Raw genomic sequence first — 20,587 nt, 5'->3', positions numbered from 1 at the left:
GGTTTCTTGAGGATCCCTAGTAGGTTTTATGGTCATTAGAGGTTATGTAAAATAGTGTTGTTTTACTGCACCAGGCTTGTTCAACCCCAAGTCTGGTGGACCAGGGTCTGCCTTCTTGACTTCGACCTGTCCAGCATAGCTAAACCTGTCAGGAGCTGAATCCCTGGCAGATGTAGCTCTTAGGATCATCAAAGCACACAAGTGAGCCTGTCATGGCAAGGTGACAGGCCATGGTCTGTTTGTGGTGGCAGTGGTGCAATAAGGTTACACATATGTTTTCTTAATTTTCAACCACAATGGCTCCTGTAACAGCTGCTTATATATTTTAGAGGATGGTTGGCTAAATCCACAGAGCACTGAACTAAATAACCAGAACCAGCATGGTTCAGATGACCATAGCCTGTCCACAAAGAAAATAAATCTACTAAATCTCACAGCAGAAATGTGACTTAGTTGCTCCACCTGCCAGATCCCACTTTAACCCCTATGCCCAAGTAGTACACATGTGGAATATATAGTGTATAATATGGGGTTTCAGAGACAGCAATTTTCTCCTCATCCCAGGCTGACAATGTTAAGTTTGTAAATGCTGCCTCTTTTTGATTCTGATTCTTTGGTAGAACACTGACCAACCCAGCACTCATGCTGTTTTCAACTGAGAGCACTATTAATTCAGCCAAAAAAAAAAAAAAGTTATAGCTAAAGGCTTTTTTTTTTTATTGTTGAGGAATTTTTTAATCTAGTTTCTATAACCATTACAGTGAAGTACATTTTGTGTTTATGCTTCACAGGCACAACGGGTCACTGGCCAATGGGGACAAAGGTCGCAGAAGAAGTCGTCTGGCCCTTTACAAGAGACCCAAAGCCAATGGGGTCAAACCTGATGTTATCCACAATGTCTCAACTCCTTTGGTCTCAAAGGTAAGAAGTCAGTGTGTTATAGTTTTAAAGACGTCTTTTGTTTTCCTCTTACTTCCTAAAGCACTAAAATGACAGAGATCTTAGCAAAAGGTGATGTTACATCAAAACATTATTTTAAAAATTATAAAGATATTAATTTTACACTTGGTTTGAAAATTAATAACTTCGCAGTATAAATGTTGTGCATGTATCTAAAAATTCCAAACTCACCCTGCAGGCAGTCTTTGTCCTCCAAGCACGGGTCCTCTAACAGAGGCCTGGGAGCTTGAGGGTCCTGCGCAGTATCTTAGCTGTTCCTAGGACTGCGCTCTTCTGGACAGAGATCTCTGATGTCGTTCCTGGAATCTGCTGGAGCCACTATCCCAGTTGGGAGTCACTGCCCCATTTACCATGGGGACCACTGTTACCTTCTCCTTTCACATGCTCTCTAGTTCTTCTTTCAGCCCTTTGTATTTATCGAACTGGGAAGAACAAGATCCAGACATTCAGCACCTATGCCCTGTCAGTTGTCAGATCCCTTGCTGGGATAATAAGCTGGCGAAAGAAGCCACTGACATCAAGTCAAGAAACCTCCTTATCATCCATGGATGGTTTTACCCCAGATCCAGCACCCTGAGACTGTACGCTAAGTGGCAGGAAGGAGGCCAAGTGATTATCAGAACCACAAGCCTTGATGAAACAACAAAGATCCATGAGTACATCAGGAAGATGGCCACAAACGATCATGTGCTTAGTGAGTACCTCAGGCAGCAGAAACCTGAGAAAGAAGAGGAAGAAGAACAGGAACCATCATAGAAGGACAGGCCTCTGGACCGCTTGTATCCAGCACGTAACAGCAGGGTGCAAGATGCTAGCAGGTAGGGCATACATGGAATGCCACAACCAAGTGACTGACATAGTATACAGGAACATCTGTGCCAAGCATGGCCTGGAAGCCCCAAGGTCAAAATTGATATGCCCCCAAGCGTGGTTGAGAATGAGCTAAGATCCTGTGGGACTTCCAGATACAGACAGACAAACTGGTGATGGCTAACCGACCGGATATAGTAGTGGACAAGCAGCGCAGGAAGGCCGTAGTGATAGACGTTGCAATACCAAGTGATGGCAGCATCAGGAAGAAGGAACACAAGAAGCTCGATAAATACCAAGGAGTGAGAAAAGAGCTGTAGAGAGGATGTGTGAGGTGAAGGTAACAGTGGTAACAGTAATTGGAACACTCGGGGCAGTGACCCCCAAACTGGGAGAGTGGCTCCAGCAGAATGGTATGCAACTTCATAATAACCCTTATGTATTTTCTCAGTCAAGTCTTGTCTACAAGGTATAATCAAAAGGTTCTGTGAGCATTTTCATAAAAAAATCAAAGCCTAAAATGCTTTAAATTGGGCTATATTAGGGAGCAAGTGAGCAATGACTTTAACAAAGGCCAAATTATGATATCTACATGGTGGGGTAAGAACATCTTTAAACTAGCAGGTCTTGTAGGGTGGTCCTGGTAAGCAATAGTTAGTACCTTCTAATCACAGTAGGTACAACAAACAACCAGTGAACAACAAATTGAGCATTTGGGATGTGCTGCAAATGAAAGTCTGATTTATTGAGCCTGTAACTTTCAGGACTCACAGGATCTGCTGCCAATGTCTTGGTACCTGACATGGAGTGCACTGGGTCAGAACAGTTTTGGTTGTATAATAGGGACCTACACAATAGTAGACAGGGAGTTTTAATGATGAGGCAGAATTGAGTTCTGAATGAGCAATAAGCCACAGTCATGCTCTGCTCATGCAAACTATGACATCAACACAGACTCAGAACTATATATCCTGGTGCTTTACATGTGCTTGACTACTATATCACAAAAATAAAATTAAGGGGACAAGAGAGCTTATTTTTTGCTTTAACTTTTTATTATAAAATCTGTTGTTTTTGTTTTTTTACAACCAGTAAACATGAAAATACTATATTACAACAAACAGTCACCTCAAAGTACTTTATATCGTAAGGTGAAGACCCTAAAATAATTATAGAGAAAACCCAACAGTCAAAACGACCCCCTATGAGCAGCACTTGGTGACAGTGGGAAGGAAAAACTCCCTTTTAACAGGAAGAAACCTCCAGCAGAACCAGGCTCAGGGAGGGGCAGTCATCTGCCACGACCAGTTGGGGCTGAGGGGAGAGAGACAGGACAAAAGACATGCTGTGGAAGAGAGCCAGAGATTAATAACAATTAATGATTAAATGCAGAGTGGAGTATAAACAAAGTAAATAAGGTGAATGAAAAGAAAACACTCAGTGCATCACAGGAACCCCCCAGCAGCCTAGGCCTATAGCAGCATAACTAAGGGATGGTTCAGGGTCACCTGATCCAGCCCTAACTATAAGCTTGATCATAAAGGAAAGTTTTAAGCCTAATCTTAAAACTAGAGAGGGGCCTGAAAACCATCCACAATAAGTGTCTGGTTAGACATTGTGTTTATAAGGTCTGTGGGGCTGAGCACAATAACTTCAGTCTATCTGAATTTTGAAGCAATAATAATATCATGGTTTATCCAAAGCTCCCCAGATGTAAGGTAAACAAATGAAAATTTACTATAAATAATCAAATCCATGACCTGAACACACAGGGCCCACATGTAGGTATGTGAAAACAGAAAAAATACTAATGAACTTGACCTCAAAGCCAGTAAAAAATATGCATGGGCCAGTAACACTCTGAGCCACGGACCCAGTAGTGTTTGGCTGGACACTGAATTCTTATTAACATTAATTATTAACATCTACACCATCAGAACATCTGTTTTCTGCAGCAGGGACTGTTACGTCAAAGCACAGGCAAGGCTCAATTCTGAGAATGGTGAGAGCGGCTTTCTTCAACCACACGCTCCTCTAAAGGCTTACAGTCATACTCATTCACTCATTTATTAGTACATTTAAAGACACACACGTAAAACACACGATCACACAAAAATCTCCCGCATGTAGGATACTGAAAAGCCTTCCAGGAAGACAGAGTAAAGGCTATTTTATTTTTTGCCTTAGTTTGTTTAGTGGGAGCAAGACAGTTGGGGGTGAAGCCATACTGTGACTGAGGACAAACCAGCCAATAGAATCTCTTCTCTCAGCCTTCGGTATTTAACCCGTTAGACAAAATTTCCAAGTCTGTGATCAAAACCAATTAAACTGTAAAGGATAATTTACTTGCAATCCAAATAATTTGCAGTTAATGCAGTTAATGAAATACACTTTTAAAATGTTTTTTAATGGTTGAATTAAAAATATACCGAAATTTATACTAAAATACCTTTAATATTGCTGTGGTATTGTCACATTGTACCTTAAGAATAGATGCTCTCCCTTCCTTGTAATTAATAAGTCAGCTAATAAAAATGTCAATAAATATATGTCAATAAAAATATAGGTATTGTTTCTTTAAAACAGGAAATGCTCCCCAAGTAGATTTTCCTGGAGGCCAGACTTGCTCTACTTGCCATGTGATGTGGTATAATTTATATGTTTTCCATTGACAGGCACTCAGCAACAAAAGCCAGCACAGCATCTCCTACACACTGTCACGGAGCCACTCTGTAATTGTGGAGTACACCCATGACACCAACACAGACATGTTTCAGGTCAGTGTCTGCAAACACACTCACAAACCTGCCTGTGTGCTTACCCACTCAGCATTTTTAGCGGTGTCATCTGTTGTAGAAGCAAGACATTGGCAGGTAAAAGAAGATCATGTAAAACATGGTGACAATATACCACAAACAGACGCAAGAACCACACCACTGAACACTGGTTTGGGTGAAATCGGTGATCGGGAAGATAACGATCGCTTTTTTCCAGTTATTCGACTTCCTTGAGCTCAAGGAAAGCGTGGAAAGGAAAACAGTAAAGTGGTGACACTAAAAAGCTGGAATTTGATGGTATTCATTGAAACTTGCACCTTTCAGACTAAGTAATGAAAATGAAAAAAAAATCACAGGTGAAGTCACATGATTTAATAATGGTTACAAGCCTTCAACCCAGCTCCAATGTTCATTCTCCTATTTTAACCTAATTATTTTATTTATATAGTTATACAAATAATCGTTCTTATTTTATCAATATTTTAGATTGATAACACACACTGCCCTATCTCTATGCCCTACTTCCACGCTAAACATGGAGCTACAGTCAGCGTCACGCTAGCGTAGCACAGACAAAGTTTGTTTTTTGAGTCTGCACTCTACATTTACACACTGTTTTGACTTTTGTGCAACTCCTTATTTTCCTGAATCTCTGCAGTTAGAGAGCATGACCCATAGAAACAAAGCTAGTTTGAAACTGACAGATATGTATTTGTTAGTGTGAACATCACAAGAACGTGCAGCAAACAGAGCATTAACAGCCAGAAGGAAGAAAGTCTGAGGAGGAAAATATACAAAAGAAGATGAGTCAGACCTGTCTGCCCTCAGCAGCATGCACTTATTTTCCATCCACCTTCTCTCAGCATGAAGGAGAGCCACACAAAGGCAGCACACAGACACCAGGGCTCAACTCTATTCAATCCATGGTTCTCTGTTTAGGGGCCAGCTCACTTTACAAAGCTCTTTTTTTTGTTTTGTTTTTTTACGCCAGGAGTTTGGTCTGTTCATTATATTAGAAACCTGCCTCTGACAGTTTACCCTGTACCTTATTACATGGAAGGTGAGTGGAATTTAGCTTGTGCTCCTCTAAATACTACACAAATTCTGCAGGTTTTACAGGAACCTTGTGTTTGGTACAGCCTAGTTCCAGTGGCAATTAAAAATATACAATATATTGCCAAAAGTATTCACTCATTTGCCTTCACATGCATACGAATTGTGAGCGTCCTGTTCTTAATCCATAGGGTTTAGTTTGATGTTGGCCCACCCTTTGCAGCTATAACAGTTTTAACTCTTCTGGGAAGGCTTTCCACAGGTTTAGGAGTGTTTCATGGGGATTTTTGGCCATCCTTCCAGAAGCAAATTTGTGAGGTCACACACTGATGTTGGATGACAAAGTCCGCCTCACAGTCTCCGCTCTGATTCATCCCAGAGATGTTGTCTGTGCAGGCCAGTCAAGTTCTTCCACGCCAAACTGGCTCATCCATGTCTTTATGGAGCTGCTTTGTGCACTGGTTCTTGTGCAGTCATGTTGGAACAGGAAGGGGCAATCCACAAACTGTTCCCACAAAGTTGGGAGCATCAAATTATCTAAAATGTCTTGGTATGCTGAAGCATTAAGAGTTCCTTTCCCTGGAACTAAGAGGCTGAGCTCGACTCCTGAAAACAACCCCACCATCAAATTTTACACTTATGCTTTATACTTAGCACAGTGCAGTCAGACAAGTACTGCTCTCCTGGCAACCGCCAAACCCAGACTCATCCATTGGATTGTTCTAACTCCACAAAACACGTCTCCACTGCTCTGGAGTTCAGTGGTAACGTGCTTCACACCACTGCATCTGACACTTTGCATTGTGCTTGATGACGTAAGGCTTGGATGCAGCTGCTTCACCATGGAAACCCATTCCATGAAGCTCTCTACACACTGTTCTTGAGCTAATCTGAAGGCCACTTGAAGTTTGGAGGTCTGTAGAGACTGACTGCAGAAAGTTGGTGACCTCTGTGCACTATGATCCTCAGCATCCTCTGACCCCACTCTGTGATTTTATGTGGCCTACCACTTCATGGCTGAGCTGCTGTCATTTCAGATCCATCCCTTCCACTTTGACTAACAGTTGACTGTTAGTCGTGAGGAAATTTCACGACTGGACTTGTTGCACAGGTATCATCCAATCACGGTATTACGCTGGAATTCTCTGAGCTCCTGAGAGCGACCCATTCGTTCATTAATGTTTGTAGAAGCAGTCTGCATGCCTGGGTGCTTGGTTTATACACCTGTGGCCACGGAAAGGGCTGGAACACCTGAATACAGTGATTTGGCTGATGAGTGAATACTTTTGGCAACAAAATGTTTCACTCTACTGATTTTTTCACAAGGTAGATTGTTCCTTTTATGATTAAAATAAACACAAGCCAAGCTCAAAAGCATTTTGTTAGTTGGAAATAATCCTAATCTGGTGTTACACTTTCCACATCTACAAGTATGCGAATATCTGAGAAAAAAATTTATTAATTCAGTTTTATATGGTCAGATTGTCAGACATTTTCCCCCTCTACATAGTAAGATCAATACAATATTAGAGAGAAACCACAATTCGGGTTGTGTGGACACTTGGCTCACAGACTCAACAAATGCTTATATACACACCATCCCGTTCATCCCTAACACAAGCACAGGGAGATTCCTGCATGCACTGGACTGTCTGTGTGATGGTGATAGTGATCCCTCTCTCTTGGTTCTCTCAGATTGGCCGGTCTACAGAGAGCATGATTGACTTTGTGGTGACGGACACAGCAGGCAGCAGCAGTGGTCAAGGTGGGGGTGCAGTGGGGGAGGGCGGAGGCCAGTCAGTTCAGAGCACCATCTCACGGTACGCCTGCCGCATCATGTGTGAGCGCAGTGCTCCCTACACGGCACGCATCTATGCCGCTGGCTTTGACTCTTCCAAGAACATCTTCCTGGGGGTGAGTGGATGCTAGGCATGACTGGTAACCATGGCAACCATAGTATGCTTGACATCATAGCTGTAATAATGCATCTCAATGCTTGTGATCTGGCTGCAGGTAACACAGAGGAGTGTGTGTGTGTGTGTGTGTGTGTGTGTGTGTGTGTGTGTGTGTGTGTGTGTGTGTGTGTAAGGAACGTGTTGGTTGTTACTCATGCATGTTATGAAAGAAGTCTGGTCATGTGTTATCTTCTAAAGCTATGGGTTCCGTAACTCGTCAGTAAACATACCACATATTAGAACATGTATGATCTAAGTGAGCCTCATATTTCGTGCTGTGTTTGGTGTCTTAGAGCCGAGTCCATCACTCCCTACAAATGCTTGCATATAAAATTGGGGAGTGATGAGATGAATTTAAAATTCTTCTCCTCACATACAAGGTCTTGAATAATCAGGCTCCATCTTATCTCAAAGACCTTATAGTCCCATATCACCCCAACAGAGCACTTCACTCTCAGACTGCTGGCTTACTTGTGGTTCCTCGGATACTTAAGAGTAGAATGGGAGGCAGAGCCTTCAGCTTTCAGGCGCCTCTTCTGTGGAACCAGCTCCCAGCTTGGATTCAGGAGACAGACACCCTCTCTATTTTTAAGATTAGGCTTAAAACTTTCCTTTATGATCAAGCTTATAGTTAGGGCTGGATCAGGTGACCCTAAACCACCTTTAGTTATGCTGCAATAGGCCTAGGCTGCTGCGGGGTTCCCATAATGCACTGTTTCTTTTCATTCACCTTATTTACTTTGTTTATACTCCACTCTGCATTTAATCATTAATTGTTATTAATCTCTGGCTCTCTTCCACAGCGTGTCTTTTTTCTCTCCCCTCAGCCCCAACCAGTCTCAGCAGATGACTGCCCCTCCCTGAGCCTGGTTCTGCTGGAGGTTTCTTCCTGTTAAAAGGGAGTTTTTCCTTCCCACTGTCACCAAGTGCTCATAGGGGGTCGTTTTGACTGTTGGGTTTTCTCTGTATTGTTGTAGGATCTTTACCCACAATACAAAGCGCCTTGAGGCAACTGTTTGTTGTGATTTGGCGCTATATAAATAAAACTGAATTGAATTGAATGAGCACAGTAAATATCCCCTGGAGTCTACAGGTGGATGCTGGGGTTAAAAACAGCAGGTAATGATGCAGGGCAGCAGCATTTATATGTCATGATATGGGGAATGGGAAATTTTGCAGCTTAACATTACAGATCCATGTATTCTTCAATGTTTTTATTGATTATAAATTAAATGTGTGTATATATATATATATATATATATATATATATATATATATATATATATATATATATATATACGATATTGATTTATTATAAATTTAAGAAAATAATGTATGGTGGTCAGAATGACCGCCTATGGGAGGTCTAGTGTTAAATGCCCTAACTATAAGCTTTATGAAAGAGTAAAGTTTTTAATTTTGGAACTTTAAGAACAATAAGCAAGCCTGCACTCTGAGAATGAAGTGAACGAAGTGCCTTCTTGGGTTAACATTTGCTGTCATTATGCTATATTTATATATAGCATAATGTGAAAAATATCGGTCACAGCACAGAACCCTGGAACACCATGATTAACTTTGGTATATCAGAAAGATTCCTTGTTTACAAATTCAAATCTACACAGCACATTTTTCTTTAGTACCAATGCTGTATTCTAGTCTCTGATACGCACAGAGACAAGTCCACTGTCTGATGCCACAAGATCATTAGTAACCTTCACCAGTGCTGTCTCTGCGCTATGATTAACTCTAAATCCTGACTGAGACTGCAAATGATCACATAACCTATTTAACCTGAAAATTGGCTAAAACACCTGGATTAAGTAAAAACTATTTAAGTAATGGTTTAATTACCTATAATTTCCTACCTATTACTTCCAACTACTCTAAGTAACTACAAAGAAATCCCAGTTTTGTCTTCAATAACTTAAAAGCATGGTCTACTGGGTTTAGGTCAGGTGACTGACTTAACCTTTGAAGAATATCCCATTTCTGTGCCTTGAGAAACCCTTGGGTTGCTTTTGCAGTCCACTTTGGGTTATCCAGTTGCAGTGGGAGGTACTGTACACTCCTGCAGCATTTGGCAAACCCAGAGCAGAGTATAGCCCTGTACATTTAAGAAGTCATCCTGCTACTTCAGTCAGCAGTAACATAATCAATAAACTAGTGACCTTGTTCAGCTGGCAGCTGAACATGCCCGTGCTGTCACATTGTCTTCACCAGGAAGTTTTTTTCCAGGCTCTTTCAAATGTTTCTGGGCAAAGTTTAATTTTGCCATCCTGTTTTTGAGGGTAACCACCTGCTTGCACCATATTGTAGACCCTCTATATTTACAATCATGACCATACCTACCTTTTTAAGAGCATTCTCGGCTTAGCTAAAGCTGAAAGAACTCTGCAGTTATATTCTGTGGTCCTCCAGATCTTTTTATTTTGCTGACCTCGCCAGTGCATTTCGCCTTTTTTATTTAAAGAATTTCCCAAATATGGAATAAATCATTTCTCATTCTGTCATTCATTTAACGATTGATTGCAGTTCTTCTGGTAAACCACTTGAGTTAAAGCTGAACGTCAAATTCAGTCACATCAGTTCTAAATTACCAACAAATAAATTATAAACAAATACTATCTGACTTAAAAATAACACCCAAAAAGTTGTACTGATCATGTGTTTACTGAACAAAAAAGCGTAATAAAATTATAGAGCAGGCTGGAAAAGGTAACTCATTGAACCCCCTGTAGCATCAGCAGCTGTTCCCAGCAGCTGCTCATAAGACTTTAGAAACTGTACATCACGACTCAAACCCTGCAAAGGCATCAGTGCTGTTCGTTGTCAAGTCCTTTTGCTGCTTCCCCCATACCAGCCTCTAAGCTTCCACTTCAGGTTGGCCCAGATGCTATTTTCTTACAGCATCTAAGAGAAGACGAGAACGTGTGAAATGTAAAAAGCAATACAAAAAGTGTTGTCTGTGTACAGAGAAATTCAGGAAAAAGCTTCAGTTTATCTGGACCAGCCTGATGCTAATTTCATTTTAGCTTTAATTTCTTAAGGATAGTTTTAGAGGCGTGTACTACAGGTTTGTGAGGTAAATTCAAGCCTTCATAGTCATTCAAGTCATTGCTGGCTCCTCAGTGTTTGAGAAATAATGCCATGTTTTGATTTCTAGGGTAATGAAAGACACCTAATACATAGTATACACTATATATATATATATATATATATTGCATAAAATATTATAAAATTTAAATTTAGTTATAAAGGTTACAGTTAAAAGAAAATGACAGACTGAGGCAGAGAGAAAGAAAGAGAAACAGGCAAAGAGCCACAACACAGAGAGACACACACAAACTTCACTTCAATTCAGAGTCTACCACAACAATGTGAAATAAGTGAAAACTGAAAGCCTAAAACAAGCACTCACAATAGCCAGCTTTCTTGATAAGGAAAGTACTTCTACTTAAGTACTTGGTGTAAGCACTTGATGACAGTGGGAAGGAAAAAACTCCCTTTTAACAGGAAGAAACCTCCAGCAGAACCCGGCTCAGGGAGGGGCAGTCATCTGGTTGGGCTGAGGGAGGGAGAGACAGGACAAAAGACATGCTGTGGAAGAGAGCCAGAGATTAACAATAACTAATGATTAAATGCAGAGTGGTTTAAAAACAGAGAAAGAGTAAAAAGAGGTGAATGAAGAAGAAACACTCATCATGGGAACCCCCCAGCAGCCTCGGCCTATAGCAGCACAACTGAGGGAGGGTTCTTTTTATGTAATGGTTTATGTAAGGCCTGTGGTACATAGCCCATTAATAGAGATAGATTGATCATATTCAAGATCAAAGCATTAATTAATGGTAGGACTTCTTTGAGTAGTCTTGTAGGAATGGGGTCTAATAGACATGTTGATGGCTTGGAAGAAGTAACTACTGAAGGTCAGTCAGAGAGAAAGAGTCTAAATAAATATCAGTAGTATTGAAAGTAGCTGTAAGATGCTTTCTGAATATTTTTTTCCTCTAATGGTTAAAACATTATTTGTGAAGAAATTCATGAAGTCATTACTAGTTGAGGTTACTCGGCTCAACACAGCTTTAACTCTTTGTCAGCCTGGCTACGGTGCTGAAAACAAACCTGGGGTTCTTATTTTCTTCAATCAGTGATAAATAGTAAGATGTGGAAGCTTGATGGAGGGCTTTTTTTTATAGACCAACAAACTCTTTCTCCAGGCTAAATGGAGATCTTCTACATTAGTGAGATGTCATTTTTATCCCCAGCTTACAGGTTATCTGCTTTAAGCTGTGTGTTTGTGAAGGAGTCAAGCACTTCTGGTTTGAGGCTTTCATTTTCAGTATGCAGAGTCATACCCAGTGAGGATGTGAATCTGTTAACGAGATAATCGACCTCTATGGGAGAAGAGTTTAGGTAGCTGCTCTGCACTGTGTTGGCGCATGGTATTGAAAATAACAGGGGGGATTATTTCCTTAAACATAGTTACAGCACTTTCAGAAAGACTTCTACTGTAATGAAATTTATCCCCCACTGTTGCATAACACATTATTAAATATTATTTTAAAATGATTAGATAAAAGAGGGTTTTCAGCCTCCGCTATCATCTCTCTGCACCGCTCCTAACCTTAACGTCTGCGTGCTCTTTGTGTGTGTATCCATGTGGGGTTCTCAAAGGAGCGGGCTGCCAAATGGAGAACATCAGACGGCCTGATGGATGGTCTGACTACCAACGGCGTGCTGGTCATGCACCCAGCGGGCGAGTTTGTGTCTGAACCAGCTCCTGGGGTCTGGAGAGAAATCTCAGTCTGCGGCAATGTCTTTGCCCTGAGGGAGACCCGCTCAGCCCAGCAGAGAGGAAAACTGGTAAGAAGGGGGCTGATGGGAAAATAAGTCCCATGCTGGCTTCATATGGCTCAAAGTTTTGAAGCTACTGAGCTTCACTTGAACCAAGAACTTGAAACTGCAGGGCTTTCTTGTAATGACTGGTTCAGCACAGCAGTGGGCCCTAGCCCATTAGCTGTATTTCAGACAGATTGGATAGTGTGTACCATTCCAAAGTCAGAATAACTCTATTTAAAGAACCTGGCTATCCTGTGATATTTTATCAGTATTTCAAAAGGGGGGAAAGATAACCCTCAGCCTGTTGAATCTGGTCCTTTTTCAGCAGTATGCAGTAGCTCCTGATCCATCTTTGGATGAGATCTGTTCATTTAAAGTTAAATTAGCTTTCTCTAACAAGTAGTGTTTCTGAGCTGCAATTAAACTTTGCCATATTCATTAAAATTGTGTCATTATCAAAACCCCACATAAACACCCGCAGCCAAGAAGACCAAAAAAAAAAGTCAATGTAGTCAATCATACAGCACAGTTTTTTAGAGCTCAGTTAGAAGGTGGTAATTTGATGAGTTTGTTTCTCTGTTATTATAGTAACATTGACTCAAATTTGCCCAAACTCAAATCTAGATGGCATTATTTGTATGTGGTCAAAGTATTGGGTGGATTTGTACAGACAGTTCTTGTCTTGATCTTTGATAAACATACAGTTTTTACCAGTATATCGATGCCGTTAATATCAGTATTATAGATTATCACTTCCTGTTATAGCTTTAGCTGATTTTAAAAAAGGAAACAGTTCTGTATCTATTGAATATTGTGACCATTTATGATCGAGGATGGACTACCATAGTGGCTCTGATTGTTGAAAAAATTCAAGTTGTTGGCTGTCCACCCACCTACAATGAGCCTATTTCTCAGTTCATTTTGGGGATGCTGCACTAATGCAATATCATCTCAAAATGTTTACAAGTTAAGGTAAGTTAAGAAGTCCAAGCCTTTCTGCAACAGAGACTGTTGACTTCAGTTTTCCTCACAAACACCAGCTTTAGAAGCACCATGAAAATAGTAAAAGTAAATATTACGAGAAGTATTTCTTTTTATGCATTGAAGGAAAAATGCAATAAAGAGAAAGACAATGCCCAAACAGAGAATACATCAGAGTGTTCTTCGTCTTCTTGTGTAAATAAATGTTTTTTCTGCCTAAGTTCAGAAATTTGCTGACTGGTCAAGACATAAATAGAAACAAAACTACTGTGTGTTCCTCTTGTACTGTACGTTTGGGATAAGAAATCTAAATCTGATGTGTCAACTCTCTGAACCAAAAGTGGTTGCTCACAGTGCCATCATGTGGTGGTATAGAAGAGGAATCAAAGGTCCCATTAGAGCAGTGGTTCTCAACTCCAGGCCTCGTGGCCCAGTGTCCTGCAGGTTTTAGATGTGTCCCTGATCCAACACACCTGAATCAAGTGGCTGAATTACCTCCTCAGTATGCAGTCAAGTTCTCCAGAGTCCTGCTAATGACTTCTATACTTGACTCAGGTGTGTTGAATCAGGGACACATCTAAAACCTGCAGGACACTGGGCCACGAGGCCTGGATTTGAGAACCACTGCATTAGAGTGTACCAGGAGTGTACTCCTGCAGAGTTGTGTACAGTTTAAGAAAACTCACGTGTAACAAATCATGAATTCCAGAAATATACAAGTTGACAGTGACTGATTCAATTCATCCTCTCTTTGATAATGATGATTTTCTGGCTTCCTGTCTCCTTTCCCTTCTTCTGTTGTCCTCTTAAGGTTGAAAATGAGTCAAACACACTGCAGGACGGTTCTCTGATTGATCTGTGTGGAGCTACTTTGCTATGGAGGACCCCCACTGGATTGCGGCATACTCCTACTCTCAAACAGCTGGAGTCCCTTCGGCAGGAGCTGAACGCCGCCCGGCCTCAGTGTCCTGTGGGCTTCAACACGCTAGCCTTCCCCAGCCTGGCCCAGCGTGAGATTGTCGACAAGAAGCAACCCTGGGTTTATGTCAACTGTGGCCACGTACACGGCTACCACAACTGGGGCTACCGGAAAGAAAAGGGCCCCGTTGGCCCCGGAGGTACAGCACCTCCCAGCACTGGTGAGAGGGAGTGCCCTATGTGTCGAAGAGTAGGCCCCTATGTGCCATTGTGGTTGGGGTGTGAGGGTGGATTGTACCTGGATGCTGGGCCACCAACTCATGCTTTCTGCCCCTGTGGTCATGTTTGCTCAGAAAAGACCGTGGTGGGGTGGAGCCAAATCCCATTACCCCATGGCACTCATGCCTTCCATGCTGCCTGCCCTTTCTGTGGTACCTGGTTGACAGGGGAGCAGGGCCACATCAAACTCATCTTCCAGGGCCCCGTTGACTGAAGCCCAGACAACTCAGAGAAAAGTATTTGGTGGATTGACTGAGGATCTGCTAACTGAAGACTGTGTGCTAAACCAGTACAGGAAGAGGACTGTTAACATGATGAGTTGAAAGCAACTTGCAATAGTACATGCCAAGGCTTCACATGGAATATGAGGTGTATGGAGAATATGTAAAATAAACTGTGTTGAAATTAACATGTCTTTAGTTATCTTTTTTTTCTTTTTTTTTTTCCAGCAAGTGTCATCATTCCAGCAGCTAGACTGCGACTCACATCCAGGATGTAGCTGGTAAAATCTGACCGTACACCACTGCTAAAAAGAAGGGACAACAAGAGAGAATCCAACTCTGAGATTAGTTACACAAAGTAAAATATTGCAGACTTTACAGACAAGTTCATATGCTCAATTCATTTTGTTGTGTTTGCTACACAGAACTTATTTTAGAAACTGAAAAAGGGCATGTACAAAAATATGAACTATCAATGCACCATAGGATAACTAATCAGATCAATATGGTGTGATAGGAGAGCGCCAAAGGGGAAACGCAAAACTAAACCACAATCTGCCATTTTAGTTTGTGAACAGTCACTTGTCACTGTTGTCAAACCTAAAACAGACACTTAGCTGTCAGTAGTTAGGTATGGATAGTTCTCTATTTGAAGAGTGGACCATCAGAAATCAATTCTGGTATTGGCATAGCAGTGCTAACCCCATGATGGCCTACATCATTTATCTTTGAGTGAATTTTTTTTTTTTTTTGCACATTTGTCACACATGTTTCAGATCATTAAACATATTTTAATATTTGACAATGATAACCCAAGTAAAAACAAAAGGCAGTTTTCAATGAAAATTTCATTTATTAAGTGAAAAAAGCCTGGCCCTGTGTGAAAAAGTAATTGCCCTACCTTATTAACTAATCACAATTTATGATAAGAGTTGGGAAATTCATATTATTAAGGGAAACCACGTTAAACTGAAAATTAACCTTTAATTAGAACAAGTCCACAGAGGGAAAACTAAATGGGAAAATCCAAACTTTTTCACAGAACAGGGAGCAGACAAGTGGAAATAGGCTGTAAAAACACACAAGGGAATTAAGCAACATTTACACAACTGTGAAACAAGGTACAGCTGAAACTGTTCATGACAATGACACACAGGATGCAAAACTAAATGCAAGACACGAGACAGAAATGACTACCAAAATAAAACAGGAAGTGAGAAGCAATCATGTGAAACAGGCAGGCGTAGAGACAAGAGCTTTACAGAATAATTAACACTAAAGGAGCAGATGGAAGGAACACCAAGGGAAGGACTTAAAGTCTACAGTCAGGACTGCATCTTTTCATGTGGCTCTGTAAAGGTCTCTGCAAAGTTTCACCTCGTGACACAGAAGATGAAAGCTGACGATGACAGTAAAGAAGACATTTGAAAACACTCATTTTTGATAACCTTTTAGGGTTTTCACAGAAATATCACAGCTATGACAGTGTCATTTCTGATCAGCCTTAAAATACTTTTGGTGCTGACTCACCTTTTCACAATATCCCTATTCATTTCAATTCAATTCAATTTTATTTATATAGCGCCAAATCACAACAAACAGTCGCCTCAAGGCGCTTTGTATTGTGGGTAAAGATCCTACAATAATACAGAGAAAACCAAACAGTCAAAACGACCCCCTATGAGCAGCACTTGGTGACAGTGGGAAGGAAAAAACTCCCTTTTAACAGGAAGAAACCTCCAGCAGAACCAGGCTCAGGGAGGGGCAGTCATCTGCTGTGACTGGGTGGGCTGAGGGGAGAGAAACAGGACACCTAGACACCAATAACCCATACTGTATAATGAATCTGCTGAGAGAAAGAAAAGCAAGTCTGTGTGACTGCAGGGGACACATGAATAGATAAATCTGTCCAAATCCAAAGAGGCAGCTAAAAAGCTAAAACCGCCAACATGACCTCAGTCATTAGCTTTGCTAGCAAACCCACTCTCCTCTCGACATCATGAGATAGAAGAGTTGGATTAATAGTTTAATCGCTGGTTGCAGAATGTTTACTGGTTTAACCTTTCACTTCTTAAATATCATTTTAGCTTACAAAAAATAATTAGAGAAATATTTTGATATTTTTAGACTTAGAGTGTTACTTTATTTTATTTTTTTTAAAGTCATTATATGTAAAATGAAAGTAAGTGATGCTGATTATATATTTAATGATGCAAGCCTATAATATCACAAATATTTAACCTTCATTGTTCATATTAATTATAGTTGTGGATACCTCAAGAAGAATATAGAATATACACTTCTATTTTCATTACTTTTCTGTAATTTACCAATTTTGGTAATATAAAATATCCCATCTGTGAAACGACTAATTATACCTTTTGACAGTTTACTAATACTTGCAGATATTTTATGCTCATAAAAAAATATACAATCTTCCCACCATTTCTGTGGTGAAAACTTCCATAATTACACATCTGTTATTTAATGAACAAATCCGTGTCAAATTACAGAAACTTGTTTGTCATTTTACACTCAATACATCAAATTTTAAATAAAGCATTGAACTAGAATTTAACAGTTTTAAATTTTAAATAAACATGGTGTATTTGTGAAATTATGTTAAACCTGTGAGCGTATTTTAACAGTCTTCTTTTGTGGAAAAAATAAAGATTCCACAAAATGTCTTTTAAAATCATTTATTTACAGGTACAGTTTTTTGTTTTGTTTTTTTTGCATTGTTTTACATTAGAATAGAATAGAATGCCTTTATTTGTCATGTACAACACAATTAACATAGACATGTTACTTCACTGGTCTTTTGTAATTTTGTTGTTATTTGGTGTATTTAAAAATAACAGGAAATTCTGTAAAATTTTACATGAAAAATTCTGTTAAATCACAGATTTTATTACAGTGTGTTACACATTGAGGTATATACAGACCCCAGTGTGTGCGTGTGTACATTCATTGCTGTTGCACATCGTAGAGTCTGACAGCAGCTGTCAGGAAAGTTCTGCAAAATGTCTCCTTCAAACACTGCGGGTGCAGCAGCCCGTTACTGAAGGAGCTGCTCATTGTTGTCAAAGTGATCTGCATGGGGTGGAAGGTGTTCTCTAACAGGGATGACAGCTTAGAAACTGTTGTCCTGTTGCTCACTAGCTCCACTGGGTCAAGAGGGTGTTCCAGGCCAGAGCTGGCCTTCTTGTTCAGCCGGTTCACTTTGTTCCGGTCCCTACCGGAGATACTGCAGCCCCAGCAGACCACACCATAAAAGATGTCATAGAAGGTCTTCAGGAGCTCCCCCTGCACCCTAGAAGACTTAAGTCTCCAAAGCAGATACAGCCTTTTCTATCTTTTCCTGTAGATGGTATTTGCGATGTCAGTCCAGTCCAGTTTATTGGTCAGGTGAACACCCAGGTACTTATAAGCGCTTTGAGTGCTCTGATTGAGTAGAAAAGCGCTATATAAGAACTAGTCCATTTACCATTTACCATTTATGAGTCCACAATCTCAATATCCATTCCCTGGATGTTCACTGGTGTAAGTGGAGGAAATGAAATTTCTCTACAGTGACGGGAAATATTTATTGCCGGTTATGGCAAACGCTTAATTGGAAATCTTGCTGCCAAGGGTGGCATAACCAGTTATTAGGTTTAGAGGGCAAATACATGGGGCCCGGTAGATTTCGATAGCCTTTTCCCTTAAGAAATTAAATTATCGTTTAAAAACTACATTTTGTATTTACTTGAATTATCTTTGTCATATTAAAATTCGATTGATGATCTGAAACATGTTTGAAAAATATGCAACAAAAAACAACAAGGTATATACTTTTTCACAGTATTCTACCTGCTTTATCTCGTTGCTTATCTACCTGTAATAATCACTAAAGAACCTTCATAACTCCAGCACTGTAGTAACAAGGCTGCATATACTTGCACATAGCTGCAGGAAAATTCACAGGCCTCTGCCACTGTGGGTGCAGCCAGCATGTACATTATAGTGTTGCACAGAGTGCCTCTTTCTCCCAGTATGCAGTGGCCCCACTGTGCTAAAAATAACTCAAGGTCACTGGCAGCCCCATGCTTCCCCATCAGGAGGGAAAGAAAGTGAGAGAGAGAGAATAGAACAACAGCGTTGTAGTCAGAAGATCACCTTTCCAACAGCTGACAAATGTCAAACACGCAAAACCTTCAGTTTTTCCAGGTATTCCATAGGCTGCATCTTTACACACATCTGAACTGTAGAACAAAGCACTAAATAGTGACAGGGTGTTTGAGAACGTGGTGAAATAAATTTGATCCACTGCAGTTCTAATTTTCTGCTACTAATGTCTTGCTATCTTCAGAAGAGGAAGAGTATATTAGGCGGGTGTTAATAATCTGGCTCATCTGTAAAACGCTGTATTTGTAATAGGATGACATAGTTACATCTTTAAAGGGGTGGTAAATGAACTGCACTTCTATAGCGCTGCTTTTTCAAGCGTTATTGATCAAAGCATTTTAGGGCTGCAGTTTTGTTTAGATGTGGCACCCACACGAGTGCCAAAAAAGGTTTTTAGTTCCTGAATGTTGTCAGGCTCCAGGAAAAACCTGAAAAACCAGATGGACTTCATGTTTTTAGTAGATACACTTATTAATGAAACATCTTCAGCATTGTTAACATCAGTCAGGCCTGGAAATAGCTCAACCAGAGGCAAATACATTATACATCTGGGTTCAGAGGTTAATGAGTACCGCAAGTAAACCAACCTTTTAGTCACAGTATACTGCAAGTATTAGTAAACTGTGAAAAGGTATAATTACGCTCCCTTCACAGATGGGGTATTTTATATTACCAAAATTGGTAAATTACAGAAAATAATTAAAATAAAAATGTACATACTATATTCTTCTTAAGATATTGACAAATTTAAGTAATGTAAATGATAAATGTTAAATACCTGTGAAATTACAGGCTTGCATCATTAAAAACATAATCAGTATCACTTAATATCATTTTACATATAACTACTTCTTTTAAAAATAAAGTTTGTAACACTAAAAATATCACAATACAAGGGGACAGTATGAAATTTTCAGCTTTGGGAGGGAATCTGAAGACTTTTCTCAAATTGCCAGCAACAAGGGAAAAATTCAGGGGAGTACGACAGACCCTTCATAGCCTGAACAAGGTGAAGGACCTTACAAGACCAGCCAGTGTTTACTGGTAAACACAGCGGATGCAGGAACATTTTAAAATTGTTGCAAAATCAAAAATAGCTAATTTTGCGAGAGGAAACAGAACAGTGCACAATGCAGTGGGGACAAAAGTACAGACCCATGTGTAAGGTACCAAACTCATGAGCATTAGCCTGTTATTATAGCACACAGTCCCTGACGGAACTCTCCCAAGGGATTAATAAAGTTTATATCTGTCTATATCTAGCTATCAGTCTTTACTCCAGCTTGACACTAAATCTCTGTGACCAATCATATTGCATAGTGTCAACAGTGGAGTTAGTTTATGATTAATCTATTAAACCAACTCTTCTATCTCGTGATGTTGAGAGGAGAGTGGGTTTGCTAGCAAAGCTAATGACTGAGGGAATGTTGGCAGTTTTAGCTTTTTCAATTCAATTTTATTTATATAGCGCCAAATCCCAACAAAATCACCTCAAGGTGCTTTATATTGTAAGGCAAAGACCCTACAATAATTACAGTCCAAAACCAACAATCAAAACGACCCCTATTAGTAAGCACTTGGAGACGGTGGAAAATTTAAAAAAAACTTATTTTTAACAGGAAGAAAC

General features: G+C 40.2%; 1 protein-coding gene across 2 annotated transcripts in view; it reads left to right on the top strand.

The window, feature by feature from the left end:
• peli3 (pellino E3 ubiquitin protein ligase family member 3) overlaps window positions 1-14,967 on the top strand; it is a 48,074-nt gene extending 33,107 nt beyond the window's left edge. For both annotated transcript variants that reach the window (XM_030723271.1, XM_030723270.1), the window contains exons 3-7: window positions 792-921; window positions 4,446-4,547; window positions 7,296-7,514; window positions 12,230-12,418; window positions 14,187-14,967. In XM_030723271.1, coding sequence (XP_030579131.1) covers window positions 792-921; window positions 4,446-4,547; window positions 7,296-7,514; window positions 12,230-12,418; window positions 14,187-14,786 — 1,240 coding nt within the window. In that variant the 3' untranslated portion in view covers window positions 14,787-14,967. The remainder of the gene's footprint in view (window positions 1-791; window positions 922-4,445; window positions 4,548-7,295; window positions 7,515-12,229; window positions 12,419-14,186) is intronic.
• The last annotated feature ends 5,620 nt before the right edge of the window (window positions 14,968-20,587 follow it).

This window comes from Archocentrus centrarchus, unplaced genomic scaffold (assembly GCF_007364275.1).
Source record: "Archocentrus centrarchus isolate MPI-CPG fArcCen1 unplaced genomic scaffold, fArcCen1 scaffold_24_ctg1, whole genome shotgun sequence".
NCBI classification, from domain to species: Eukaryota; Metazoa; Chordata; class Actinopteri; order Cichliformes; family Cichlidae; genus Archocentrus; species Archocentrus centrarchus.
This window is presented reverse-complemented; position numbering and strand designations above follow the sequence as displayed.